A 13,762-nucleotide genomic window follows, 5' to 3' on the forward strand; every position below is an offset into this window, starting at 1 on the left:
CAGTTCAGAGGAGGGTCCCCAGTGCTCTGGGGGGCAATAAATGGGGTCCCACTACAAAAGGGGCGTCCCCAGTGCTGGGTGGGGGGTCCCAGCATTTTTTTGGGGGGGTCAATCCCAGTGCTGGCAACACTCCCAGTTCAGGGGGGGCAGTGGGAAGGACTGGAAAAGAATTTTGGGGGGGGGGGGGGGTCCCAGTGCTGGGGGGGTTTATCCCAGTATAGGAGGGGGTTGTAGGGGGGGGGCAGCAAATAAGATTTCTAATCATCAATATTATCTTTTCTTTTTTTTTTTTTTTTTTTTTTTTTTTTCCTCCCGCGCTTTTCTCCGCTCGATTGTTTTTTTAGTGTTTCGTTTTGGGGGAAAAGAAAAAAAAAAAAAAAAAAAAAAAAAAAAAAGAAAAAAATAAGAAAAATAAAAAGAGAGAGGGTGGGTTGGGAGGTGGAACCAGGATGGAATTTGGGATCAGGGTGTGACTGGGCTGGGTTATTTTTTTTTTTTTTTTTTTTTTTTTTTTTTTTGGAAAAAAAGGGACGGGGAGGGGGGTGGGGGGGGCTGATCATTAAAATTAATGAATTTTTTTTTTTTTTTGATTTTTGTATTATTTTTTTTTTTTTCGGTGGTTGGGTGAGGGCGTCTGGCTGTCGGCGGCCTCGGCGCGGGGCTCACACGCTCATTGTCATGCTGGGCGAGTACTATAGAGAGAGCGGAGACACCACAGCGTTAGCGGGGCCGGGCTCGGGGTTGGAAATTTTGGGGTACAGGAAGGATGAACACCGACTTGGGTGAACGAGGTGGGCGCACGACACCAAAAAAAAAAAAAAAAAAAAAAAAACACCTCTGCCCCCCCCTTCCCCAGAAAAATAAAATAAAAAAAAGCCGCCCCCTCCTTATTATTATTTTTTTTTGATTTTTTTTCTCACGCCTCCGAGCGACCGCTCGGCCAAGGCGACCCCCCCGTTGTCGCCGTTGTCGCCGCCGCTGTCGCCGCTGTCGCCGCCGTCGGTGCCGGTGATGAGATTTCGGGGGGTCGCCAGTGGGATTTGATGGATGAACCCCCCCGTCCCCGGCTGCCGACGCCGCCGCGACCCCCCCGGGCCCCCCGCCCTCGCCGCCTGCCCCCCCGGGGGTCCGCGGGGGTCCCCGCCGGGTCCCTTACGCTGTCGCTTTGGAAGGGATTTAGGAAATTGCTGCTCAGCTCGGCGTCGTCCCGAGGGGTCCCGGGGGGGTTGCTCAGGGCCCCCAAATTACTGGGGGAGCTCTGGAAAGAGAGGAGGGAGGAGAAAGGGTTAAGTGGAGGAGGAGGGAGGTGGGGTGTTTTAGGGGTGCTGGTGGGTTGGGGGGTGATAAATGGGGTCCGAGTACATGGGAAGGGAAATAAATGGGATCCTAATAAATGGGGTGGTCCCAGCTCATGAGGGAACCCAAATAAATGGGGTCTCAATAAATAGGGTGGTGCCAGAATATGGAGGAGCGTAAATAAATGGGGTCCCAATATATGGTGGGGGATAATAAATGGGATCCCAATAAATGGGTGGTCCCAGAATATGGGGGAGCCCAAAAAATGGGATCTCAATAAATGGGCCCCCAAATTACTGGGGCAGCTCTGGAAGAAGAGGAGGGAGGAGAAAGGGTTAAGTGGAGGAGGAGGGAGGTGGGGTGTTTTGGGGGTGCTGGTGGGTTGGGGGGTGATAAATGGGGTCCTAATAAATGGGGCGGTCTCAGCACACGGGGAAACCCCAATAAATGGAATCTAAATAAATGAGGTGGTCCCAGAATGTGGGGGAGCCCAAATAAGTGGGGTCCCAATATATGGTGAGGGGTAATAAATGGGATCCCAATAAATGGGGTGGTCCCAGCACATGGGGGAGCCCCAGTACATGGGATCCAAATAAATGGGATCCAAATAAATGGGGTGGTCCCAGAATATGGGGGAGCCCAAAAAATGGGATCTCAATAAATGGGGTCCCAGTACACGGTGGGGGGCAATAAATGAGGCCCCAATATATGAGGTGGTCCCAGCACACGGGGGAGCTCAAATAAATGGGGTCTCAATATACGTGGGGGGCTGCCAGTGCATTGGGGTGGGGGAGTTGCAGTACATGGTGGGGGGAGAAATAAATAGAGTCCAAATAAACAGGGTGGTCCCAGTATATGGTGGGGGGCAATAAATGGAATCCAAATAAATGGGGTGGTCCCAGCATATGGGGGAGCACAAAAAAAATGGGATCCAAATAAATGGGGTGGTCCCAGAATACAGGTGAGCCCCAAAATATGGGGATCTAGTATATGGTGGGGGACAATATATGGGGCCCCAGTACACAGTGGGGGGCCAGTAAAATGGGATCCCAATAAATGGGGTGGTCCCAGAATGTGGGGGAGCCCCAAAAAATGGGAATCCAGTATATGGTGGGGGACAATAAATGGGGTCCCAGTAAATGGGGTGGTCCCAGCAGGTGAGAGGAGCCCAAAATTGGGATCCCAATATATGTGGGGGCTCCCAGTGCATGGGGGTACCCCAATAAATGGGGTCCCAGGATATGGGATGGGTTCAGTTCTAATACATTGAAGAGTCCCAATAAATGGAGGTCCCAGGACATGGGGGCACCCCAATAATTGGGTCCCAGAGTCCCCAACTCACCTTTGGCAGCCCATCCATGTCCCCGGAGCCTGCCAGGATGACAGTGGGGCATTAGTGACCCCCATAATCCACGTGTGCCCCCAAACTTTGCGTGTCCCTAATCCATGTGTGTCCCCAAAACCGTGTCCTCCCAATCCATGTGTGTGTCTCCATAGGATTGTGTGTCCCCAATCCATCAGTGTCCCCTCAATCTGTGTGTGTGTCCCCAAATCCTGTGTGTGTGTCCCCAAATCCCTGTGTGTGTCCCCAAATCCCTCTGTGTGTGTCCCCAAATCCCTGTGTGTGTCCCTAAATCCCTGTGTGAGTCCCCAGATCCCTGTGTGTGTGTGTCCCAAAATTCCTGTGTCCCCAAATCCCTCTGTGTGTGTCCCCAAATCGCTGTGTGTCCCCAAATCCCTGAGTGTGTGCCCAAATCCCTCTGTGTGTGTCCCCAAATCCATTCCCCCCTCCCATCCACGTGCCCCTCTCTCCTGCACGAGCCCATCCAGCTGCACTTGGAGCTCATATCCCACAGGATTTGGGATTTTGGGGGGGGACCCTCGTGTCCCCAAGGGGGTGTCACCCACCTAAGGATCCGTTCATGTGGTGCGGCTCCATCGCGCTCATCCCGCCCATGGGCCCCTCGGGGCCAGGCCCCATCGGGAACTGCAAGGGAAAAGGAGGTTTAGGAATGTTGGGGGGACCCCTCCCTGACCCCAGTCCCTGTCCCCAAATCCCGTCGCTCACGTTGGGCCGGTTCCCCGCGGGTCCGATGGGGTTCATCATGGTGTACATGTTCTCACTGGAGTTGGTGGAGTCTGGGGGGGACACCACATGTGGTGGGGTGAGTGTGACCCCTCAGATCACATTCACACCTCCTCAAATCACACTCACATCCCAAAATCCACTCACACCCCCTAATTCCCACTCATACACCCCAAATCCCACTCACACCTCCCCAGACCCCATTCACACCCCCAAATCCCACTCACACACCCCCAGAATCCACTCAAACCCCCAGATCACACACCCCCAAATCCCACTCAAACACTCAAATCCCACTCACATCCCCACAACACACTCACACCCCAAAATCCCACTCACACCCACTCAAATCCCACTCACAACCTCCCAGATCCCACTCACACCTCCTCAAATCCCACTCACATCCCCAAATCCCACTCACACTCCCCCAAATCCCATCCCATCCCTCTCTCACCTCCGGGGCTGGGCAGGATGGGGGTCCCAGGGGGGCCGCCACCCCCAGGAGGACCCTGGAAAGGGAAAAAGAAAAAGGAAAAATTGGGGGGTGGGTTAGAGGGGGGGTCACTGGGCCAATGCAGCCCCCTCATCCCCCACAGTGCACCCCAATACTCACCACGTAATTCCCAGGGGATGAGGAGGAGTAGGCGATCTAGGGGGGACAAAGAGGGGGTCAGCACAGGGGGGATCATGGGGACAGCACCCCCATAGACCCCCCTCAAGGTATTACCACCCCCAAAATCCCAAAAAACTTACAGAGTTGGCGTTGGGGTTGGGCCAGGGCCCGCGGCCACCAGGACCCCTGGGAAGGCAATGGGGACAGTGAGGGGGGGTCCTGCTGGTCTTGAGGCTCCCCCCAGTCCTGGGGGGGTCCCTGGGGGCGGGCACGGGGGTCTTACATGTTCATGGTGGGCATTCCAGGGCCGGCCAGCGAGCTGGGGGGGGGGCGCATCCCGCTGCCGTAGCTCTGCCGGGAGAGGGGGGGTCAGCGGGGCTGGGACACCAGCATTGTCCCCACCCTGTCCCCAACCCTGTACCCCTGTCCCCATCCCTGTATCCCTGTCCCCATCCTGTACCCCTGCCCTCATCCCTGCTGTGACTTCCATCCCCGTCCCCAAAAGCCATCCCCATCCCAATATTCCGTCTCCATTCCTAACTCTCTATCTCTGTCCCCATCCCACTCCCTGTTATCTCCACCCCTGTCCTTACCCACCTCCTTGTTCTTGTTTCCCTGCCCCCATTCCTGAATCCCCCTTCCCTTTATCCCTCATCCCCATATCCTTGTATCCCCATTCCTTTCCCCTTGTACCCATCCCGTCCCTGTTCCTATCCCTGTATCCCTGTCCCCCATCCCTGTAACTGCTTCCACCTCCTGTATCCCTGTCCCTCCTCCATCCCAGTATCCCGGTACCCCTGTATCCCAGCATCCCATTATCCCATTATTCCAGCACCCAGTACCTCAGCATCCCATTACTCCATTATCCTAGTACCCCAATATCCCATTGCCCCTGTATCCCATTATCCCATTACCCCAGTACCCCAATCTCCCATTATCCCGTATCCCAACATCCCATTACCCCATTACCCCATTATCCCAGTATCCCAGTATCCCATCATCCCAGTACCCCAATATCCTATTATCCCAGTACCCTTGTATCCCGTACCCCATTATCCCTGTATCCCAGCACCCCATTATCCCAGTACCCCAATACCCCAATACCCCAGTATCCCAGTATCCCATTACCCCATAATCCCAGTACCCCATACCTGTGGCCCCATCCCGGCCATGCCTCGGGGGGGATTCATGCGCTGCATCGGGCCCCCCATGCCAGGATGCCCTGCACACATCAGGGAGGTGAGAGAGAGCTGTGAGACCCCCACAGACCCTCCCCAAAAACCCCAAAAACCCACCCCGGGCTGTGGGGACGGGGGAACAGGGACCCCAAACTCACCCTGTGAGCGCGCAGCCGGGTCCATGGCGTTGGGCAGCAGTGGCTGGGAGCCAGGAACACCCACGGGGGGCTGCACAGAGGGGGGAAACAAGAGGTCAGGGTGCTCTGGAGTGGGGGGATGCACCCCCTTTTTTTATTTTTGGGGAGGGGGTCTCCCAGCAGCGACCTCCTCACCTGGTTGGGCATCCGGAGAGGGGGCCGGGGGCCGCCAGGGTAGCGGGGGGACATGAAGGGCTGAAAGAGAGGAGGGGGTTTGGGGGTGAGCAAAGGCTGGGGGGCGGTCAATGTCACTCTGGGGGGGCTGTGGGGCTGGGGGGGGCTGTGCAAGGGGCACCCCGGGGGTGGGGGGGCAGAGGAGGGAGCACCCGAAGGAGCTTTGGAGGGAAATACAAGTTATGGGGTGGGTGGGTTTTGATACATGGGAGGGGGCTGTGACCTTGGTGAGGGGCTGGTGGGGACATGGGGGGAGGCTGTGACATGGTGGGGTGTAGCCCCCCCCAAAAAATGCTGAAGACACGCATGATAGGGGTGTAACCCCCCCCCCAAAAAAAAAAAAACATGCTAAGGACACACATGATGAGGGTGTAATCCCCCCCCCCAAAAAAAAAACATGCTAAGGACACACACGATAGGGGTGTAACCCCCCCCAAAAAAAAACCCAGACTAAAGACACACATGATGGGGGTGTAAACCCCAAAAAAACATGTTAAGGACACACATAATGGGGGTATAGCCCCCCAAAAAAAACCCCACACTAAGGATGCACATGATGGGGGTGTAAGCCCCCCCTAAAAAAACATGATGGAGGTGTAATCCCCCAAAAAAAACCACACTAAGGACACACATGACAGGCATGTAACCCCAAAAAAACCACACTAAGGATGCCCAAACACGGGCCCAAGTGTGTGCACACACTCTGGGGACACTCAGGGCTCTGGGGACACACAGAACTCCGTACCTGGAAGAAGGCGGGGGGCACGGGACCCCCGGACATGCCATCCCCGGGGGGCAGGTTCCCCATCACCGGGCTGGGCGCTGCCGCCGCGCTCTGCGGGGAGAGACATCGCTCAGGTCAGGGCTGGAACTTGGGGATCCCCATCCTGTCCCATCTTGTGTCCCCATTGTCACCACCCCACTCCAGCACCGAGCTGGGGGGGCCTGGCTCGCCCCATATCCCCCTCCCAGCTCAGTTTGGGGGAAATCGGGGTGGGGGGCGTGGGCAGGGGGCCCCGGCCCTTGGCTGGCCGGCCGGCCCCGTCCGAGGGGAGCTGTTAAGGGAAGGAATGCGCCGCTTTTCCGGCTCCACAACTGGTTTCAATTTGGAGCAGAGGAGGGAGAAGGGGGGGACACCCCGCGCTGCCCCCTCCAGCCGGGGGGCCCTGAGACCCCCCAGATCCCCCGCCAGGTCCTGCTGTGCTTAGAGGGAAGGGGGATATGAGAGCTGCTGCTGCTGCTGCTTTGGGGACAGGGATGGGGATGGTGACACCCGGTGTGGACACGGGGTCACGGCTGGGTGACAGGGGTGACACGCAGGGTTGGTGACACTGGGAGCCCAGTGATGGGGTCTCAACCCCATGGGGGTCCTGGGGGGGATTTCCCAAGGCTTAGCCCCTCTTGGGGACACCCCACTCCCGCCCCAGACACAGCGACAGATCAGGGCCACCCCTCCCTGCCAGCTCTGCAGCCCCACGGGGGTGACAGCGCTGTCCCCTCCAAGCTGGGACCAAACGGGGACCCCCCACCCCATTCCCCCCCATCACTCGGTGATGCAAAGCAGAGTTGCCATGGCAACAGGTTGGGGAGATGCGGCTCCTCCTGCGGGCTCAAGGTCGGGAGGGAGAAAATTGGAGGGGGGGGGACATGTGGGGGGGCAAGTTGGGGTCTACTCCCCCCAAAAGGGGGACCCCAGACCCCTCTGTGGGGCAGCTGCTGCCAATACCCCCCCACCAATTGCTGTGCATAGGTTGGACCCCCCTCCCCATTTTTTTGGGGGACCTGCTGTGCCTGGGAGGGGAGAGCTGGTGGAGCAGCACCCATGGGAACATGAGAGACCCCAGCCCCACGCTGGGACCCCTCCCAGTTCAGCCCAGTTGGGCACTGGGATGAGCCCACAGCTGTTTTGGTGGGGGAGACCCCAGCAGGTTTTAGGGGGGCTCCCCCTCCAGCCCTCCCCAGCTCTGCCAGGCAGCAGTGCCATGGCAACGTGGCCTGACCCGCGCCATGTCCCCGGCGTCACCGTCACCGCACCGGCAGCAGCCTCATTAATTCCAGCATGGAAATCAGCTCTGCGCAGCGCCGGGGGCCGGGGGCGGCCCGGGGGGGGTCCTGCTGCAGCCCCCGCGGCGCCAGCGTGGCCCTAAGGGACCCCACGGGACCCCACAGGACCCCACAGGACCCCACGGGACCCCACAGGACCCCACAGGACCCCAGGAGGGTGAGGGGGTTGCTGGGGGGGCAGTGGCTCAGTGTGGGTTATGCAGGGTCTTGAATCCACAGGGACGTGGGTTGTCCTGCCTCCCCCCCGGCACCCCAGGGTGTCCCCCCCATGTCACTGTGTGTCCCCACAGCCCGTGGCTTTCTGCAACCCACATGTCACAGCATCCCACATCCTGTGGGACCGTGGATCCCGCGGCCTCCTGCATCATCCTACAGCTTCCTGCGTCACCCCACAGCCTCCTGCATCATCCTACAGCTTCCTGCATCACCCCACAGCCTCCTGCATCACCCCACAGCCTCCTGCATCACCCCACAGCCTCCTGCATCATCTCACGGCCTCCTGCATCACCCCACAGCCTCCTGCATCATCCTACAGCTTCCTGCGTCACCCCACAGCCTCCTGCATCACCCCACAGCCTCCTGCATCACCCCACGGCCTCCTGCATCATCCCACGGCCTCCTGCATCATCCTACAGCTTCCTGCATCACCCCACGGCCTCCTGCATCACCCCACGGCCTCCTGCATCATCCCACGGCCTCCTGCATCACCCCACGGCCTCCTGCATCATCCCACGGCCTCCTGCATCACCCCACGGCCTCCTGCATCACCCCGCAGCCTCCTGCATCACCCTACAGCCTCCTGCATCACCCCACGGCCTCCTGCATCACCCCACAGCCTCCTGTATCACCCCACGGCCTCCTGCATCATCCCATACCCTCCTGTATCACCCCACAGCCTCCTGCATCATCCCATACCCTCCTGTATCACCCCACGGCCTCCTCCAACACTCCACGGCCTCCTGCATCCCATGGTATCCTGCATCCCAGAGAATCCCACATCCCAGAGCACTGTGGGCTCCACAGTATCCCACATCCCACACCACTGGTGGATCCCACAGAATCCTCCACTCTCTGTGGGGCTGTATCATCCTACAGCACCCCACAGTGTCCTGTGGGTTCTGGGTCCTGCATCATCCTACAGCATCCTACAGCACCCCACAGTGTCCTGTGGGACACGGGACCCTGCATCATCCTCTGGACCCTGCATCATCCCACACCCCATGGGTTCTGGATCCTGCATCATCCTCTGGACCCTGCATCATCCTACACCCCACAGTGCTGTGGACCCTGCAGCACCCCAGGGACCACTCCCCATCCCAAGGACCACTCCCCATCCCAGGGCAAAGTGCTCCCCACAGCCCCCCCTGGCCCCAGAACCCCCCCTGTGCCCCCCTGTGCCTGCAGTCCTGGCAGGAGCAGCAGGGAACACCGGGAACACCGGGGGCTGTTGACTCCCTGCCAATGATTAAACCACCACCAGAGCTGGCTCTGGGAAGCAGCAGAGCTGATCTAAGGGGGGTGGTCCCTCAATGTGGGGAGGGGTCTCACTGAGCCCCACTCCTGCAGTGACCCCACAGGACATTGAGTGGGGACAGGGGGACATATTTTGTTGGACAGCAAGAGCCTGGTCCTGTGCCCAAAATGTGGGACTGGGGAGAATAGGGGGGGTCTCTGTCCCCTGGTGGGGGGGTGACAGTGGGGGATGGGCACACCAGGCCACGCTGGGGGGTCCCCTGGGGAGGGGACACTGATCCAGACCCCCCAGAGGATTAACCCCCCCCTTTGCTCACCACCACCCCGGGAAATAGGTCACCCACAGATCCGGGGCTGGCAGCCAGCAGGAACCCCCGTGGGGAGGGGGAGGGGACGGAGAGGGCTGGGGAGGGGTCACCAGGACACAGACCCCCCCATCCCATCCCATCCCCAGGCACTCACGTAGTCATGGAAGGCTTTGGCCTCGCTGGAATGCTCGCAGGTCTCCCGGCGGTCCGGAGCGGCGCAGTACAGATCCCAAAAAACGCTGGGAAAACAGAATAAAGGGAGGGGGGGACGCAGAGTGAGGACCCCCCCCAATAATTTACACCCCCTATTGAGCCCCAAAGCTCAATGTCACTGATGGGGTGGGGGAAAGGGGGGGATGAGGTTGTGTCCCACCTCCCCACCCTCGGCGGGGGCCTCCCGGCTCAGGAGCTGCCGCCTGTTTTCCCTGGAAACGGTCGCTACGGCCGGAGCCCAAATTCCTGGGACTTTACATCAGGCTCTGCTGCTGCTGCTGCATCCCGGGGAGGGGAGTTGAGGGGGTTCCCCCCTGCCTACACCCCCCTACCCTCAGTGTGGGACAGCAAAAAGGCCGAGTTTCTGTTTTCTGGGTGCCCCCCACCAAATTTTGGGGGTGCTGGCTGGGTGCCAGTTTCACCCCCCTCTCCCTTTCCCCAAATTTGTGTGTCCCCCCATCAAATAAATCAACAATTTATCATTTATCCCACCCAGAGCCCCCTCTAAGTGATGATCCTCATCACCCCCAGTGTGGGGGTCCAGCCCTGGGGCTCAGAGACCCCCCCCAGCTCCAGCCTCGGTGCCAAATTGGATCCATCTGGAGGAGCCAGGAGGGGAAAAGGGGAAGGGGAGCCCCCAAATCGCTGATGGGAAAAGCAGAGGGGACAGGTTTATGGGGTACGAGGTGACGTGGTGGCAGAACAGGGAAATGGGAGGGGGGACAGCTCCCAGACCCCCTCCCAAAAGAATAGGGGGGGTTCTCCCCTTTCCAAACCTCCCCCAGACCCCCAACTCACCACCACCAGGAGTGCAGGAAGCCGGGGGGCTCCCCCAGGGTGATGTTCTTCTCCCATCGGATCTGCAGAGGGGGACACGGGGAGGGGAGGGGGGTCAGCAACTCCCACCAGGAATGGGGCTCCAGGACCCCTCCCCAGGGATGGAGCTCCAGGACCCCCCCCAGGGATGGAGCTCCAGGACCCCCCCCAGGGATGGAGCTCCAGGACCCCTCCCCAGGGATGGGGCTCCAGGACCCCCCCCAGGGATGGAGCTCCAAACCCCCCACCCAGGGATGGGGCTCCAGGACCCCCCCCCAGGGATGGGGCTCCAACCCCCCCCCAGGATGGAGCTCCAGGACCCCCCCCCCAGGGATGGAGCTCCAGGACCCCCCCCAGGGTGGTTTTGGGGGGTCTGGGGGTGCTGCCCTCCCCTCCTTACCTCGGACAAGAAGGTCTGGGCAGATTTCTGGGCCCCCACATGCAGCAGGTACTCGTAGACGTAGAGTGCCAGCCTAGGGATGGGGACAGGATGGGGACAGTGTCAGGGACCTGCCACCCCCACGGTGACACCCCGAGGGACACGGGGAACAGTCAGGATGGATCCCCCCCCCTCACTTAATTAATGTGCAAAATTAATGAAGGTGGTTTGATGTCACCTCCCTGCGAGGGACCCCATGGGTGACACCGGGTGACTCCCATGGGTGACACCGGGTGACTCCCACGGGTGACACCGAGTGACAACAACCACTTCCCACGCCCGGGGTGGCCCCAGGACAGGGTGACACATCCCACACACAGGATGTGGCCCGGGGGGGGCGATGCCACCAGGGGTGTCCCCAGGCAGGGGACAGTGACAGAACCCCCGGTTTGCTCCATCCATCATCCCCCCCCTGGGAGCACCAACGGGACCTGCGGGCTCCCACCGGGGGTCGTGGTGGGTGAAGCCCCCAGCAGCTGCCCCGGGGACCGTGGTGGCCTTGGGGACACAACAGGAGGGATGGGGACAGTCACAGTCCTGGGGACCGGGGAGCATCACCAGCCCCGGTGTTATCCCGGTGTTATCCCGGTCCCCGGTGCCCCAGGGATGCTCCAAAGCGGCTCCCGGTGGCCCCGGGGCCACGGCGGGTCACGGTGCCCCGGGGGATGGCAGGGACCGGCTCACGGTGCGCTCCCGGTTCCCGGTACCGACCAGGGGCATCATCCCGGTGCCCCCGGGGGAAGGGACATCCCGGTTTGCCGGTGCCCCCGGGGATGCCGGGTCCCGGTGCTCCCCAGGATGTGGCAATCCCCGCGGGGCACGTCCCGGCTCCCGTTAGCCCCGGGGGGATCATTCCGGGTCCCGGTGCCCCGGGAAGTCACCAAAGGGAGGGATCATCTCGGTTCCCGGTGCCCCCGGGAGATAACACGGACCACGGGGATCAGCCCGGTGCCCCGGGGGATGCTGCAAACCGGGGGGTTCAGCCGATTCCCGGTGCCCCCGGGGGCACATCCTGGGTCCCGGTGCCCCGGGGGCTCATCCCGGCTCCCGGTACCCCGGGGCTCATCCCGGCTCCCGGTGCCCCCGGGGGATAACACGGACCGGGGGGCTCATCCCGGTTCCCGGTGCCCCGGGGGCTCATCCCGGTTCCCGGTACCCCGGGGGCTCACCCCGGCTCCCGGTGCCCCCGGGGGATGCCGCAGCCCGGGGGTCTCACCCCGGCCCCCGGAGCCCGCCCGGCCCCGCCGCTCCCGCTGCCCCGCGGCTCCCGGTTCTCCCCGGCGGGGCGGGGCCGGGGGGTCCGCCCGCCCCCCCAGATCTCCCCCCCTCTCTGCTTTCCCCCATCTCCCCCCACCCTCTTACACCCCTTTACCCCGCGTCCCCCTTTTCCCATCCCCGCTTCTCCCCGGAGAGAAAAAAAAAAAAACTTCCGCGCCCCGTCCGTTTCCCCCGCCGCCGCCGCCGCCCGGCGCTGCCGCCGCCACCACTCACTTCTCGCGGGCCTGGCCGTCCGAGGGCACGCCGGAGCCCTTGCCCTTGGCGTACATGGCGCGGCGGCGGCGGCTGTCAGCGGCCCCGGGCCCGGCCCCGCGCGGCCCCCGCCGCCCCCGCCGCCCCCGCCGCCATCCCGGCCCGGCCCGGCCCGGCCCCGCCGGCTGCGGCCGCGCGCCCGAGGGGGAGCTTGAAACCGCCGCGCTCCCCCCCCACCGCCCCGCGCGGCTGTTCCGGCAGCGCCGCCACCACCCCCCCCGCGCAGCGCGCCGAGCCTTAAAGGGGCGATGGCAGAGAAGGATGGGGGGTGGTGGGGACCGCACTGGGGAAAGAGGGGAGAGGGGTGGTGGTGGGGAGGGGGGGCACGGGGGATGTGAGGAGGGTCACAGGCACGGAGGGATGAGGATGTGGCAGGGTGGACACCGAGGGGACAAGGAAGAGAGGAGTGGGCACACAAATGGGGGATGCAGTAGAGAGGGTGGGCATGGAGGGGTAAGGACATGAGGGGGGTGGCATCAAGGGACACTCGGGGGATCGTGGGCACTCGGAGGTGGCATCAAGGGACACTCAGGGGATCGTGGGCACTCGGGGGTGGCATCAAGTGATGGGGACACTCAGGGGGTGGCATCAAGGGATGGGGACACTCGGGGGTGAGTTAAAAGGGCGGTGACACGCGGGGACACGGAGGGACACGAGGGGATGGACACGGACACGAAAGATTGGGTGCAGAGCGCCACGGGCACGAAAGGGTGGACACGGACATGAAGGGGTGGCCATGGGAGGGGGGGGGACACGGGGGGACACGGGGGACACGGAGGGACACGGATGTGACAGGGTGGACTTAAAGGGGCAGCGACACGAGGGGATGGGGACAGGGGGGACACGGCTTTGGGGGGTGGCGCAGGGAGGTGACACAGACAGGGGACACGGAGGGGACACGGAGGTGACAGGTGGACACGGACACGAGGGGGGGACACACGGACAGGAGTGGGAGCGGGTGGTCATGAAGGGACTCGGACACCAGGGGGCGGCCACGGACACGGTGTGACCGGGGGGACACGGGGGGGACATGGGGGGACACGGGGGGACACGGGGGTCACAGGGGGGACACAGGGAGGGACACAGGGGGGACATGGGGGGGACACAGGGGGACATGGGGGGACACGGGGGGGACACAGGGGGGACATGGGGGGACACAGGAGGGACACAGGGGGGACATGGGGGGACACGGGGGAGGACACGGGGGGACACAGGGGGGACATGGGAGGGACATGGGGGGACACAGGGGGGACACGGGGGGACACAGGGGGGACACGGGGGGACACAGGGGGGTGGACACGGAGGGACAAGGACACCACAGGGGCTTGGACATGACACTCGAGGCTGCAGACACAGGATGGTGACACCAGGCTGG

At 61.9% G+C, this 13,762-nt stretch overlaps 1 protein-coding gene across 1 annotated transcript; it reads right to left on the reverse strand.

The window, feature by feature from the left end:
* Positions 1 to 12,417, reverse strand: SSBP4 (single stranded DNA binding protein 4). Its single transcript, XM_083879976.1, has 17 exons — positions 12,349 to 12,417; positions 10,819 to 10,891; positions 10,401 to 10,462; positions 9,544 to 9,628; positions 6,290 to 6,379; positions 5,506 to 5,565; positions 5,332 to 5,401; positions 5,147 to 5,217; positions 4,279 to 4,346; positions 4,136 to 4,181; positions 3,996 to 4,031; positions 3,837 to 3,891; positions 3,365 to 3,435; positions 3,205 to 3,283; positions 2,639 to 2,667; positions 1,157 to 1,258; positions 1 to 692 (listed from the first exon to the last, which is right to left on the reverse strand). The coding sequence occupies exons 1-17, from the start codon at positions 12,402 to 12,404 to the stop codon at positions 663 to 665; spliced, it is 1,083 nt and encodes a 360-aa protein (XP_083736102.1). The 5' UTR covers positions 12,405 to 12,417; the 3' UTR covers positions 1 to 662.
* Positions 12,418 to 13,762: the final 1,345 nt, after the last annotated feature.

Source organism: Zosterops lateralis, assembly GCF_965231275.1.
Source record: "Zosterops lateralis genome assembly, chromosome: 29".
In the NCBI taxonomy this organism is placed as follows: Eukaryota; Metazoa; Chordata; class Aves; order Passeriformes; family Zosteropidae; genus Zosterops; species Zosterops lateralis.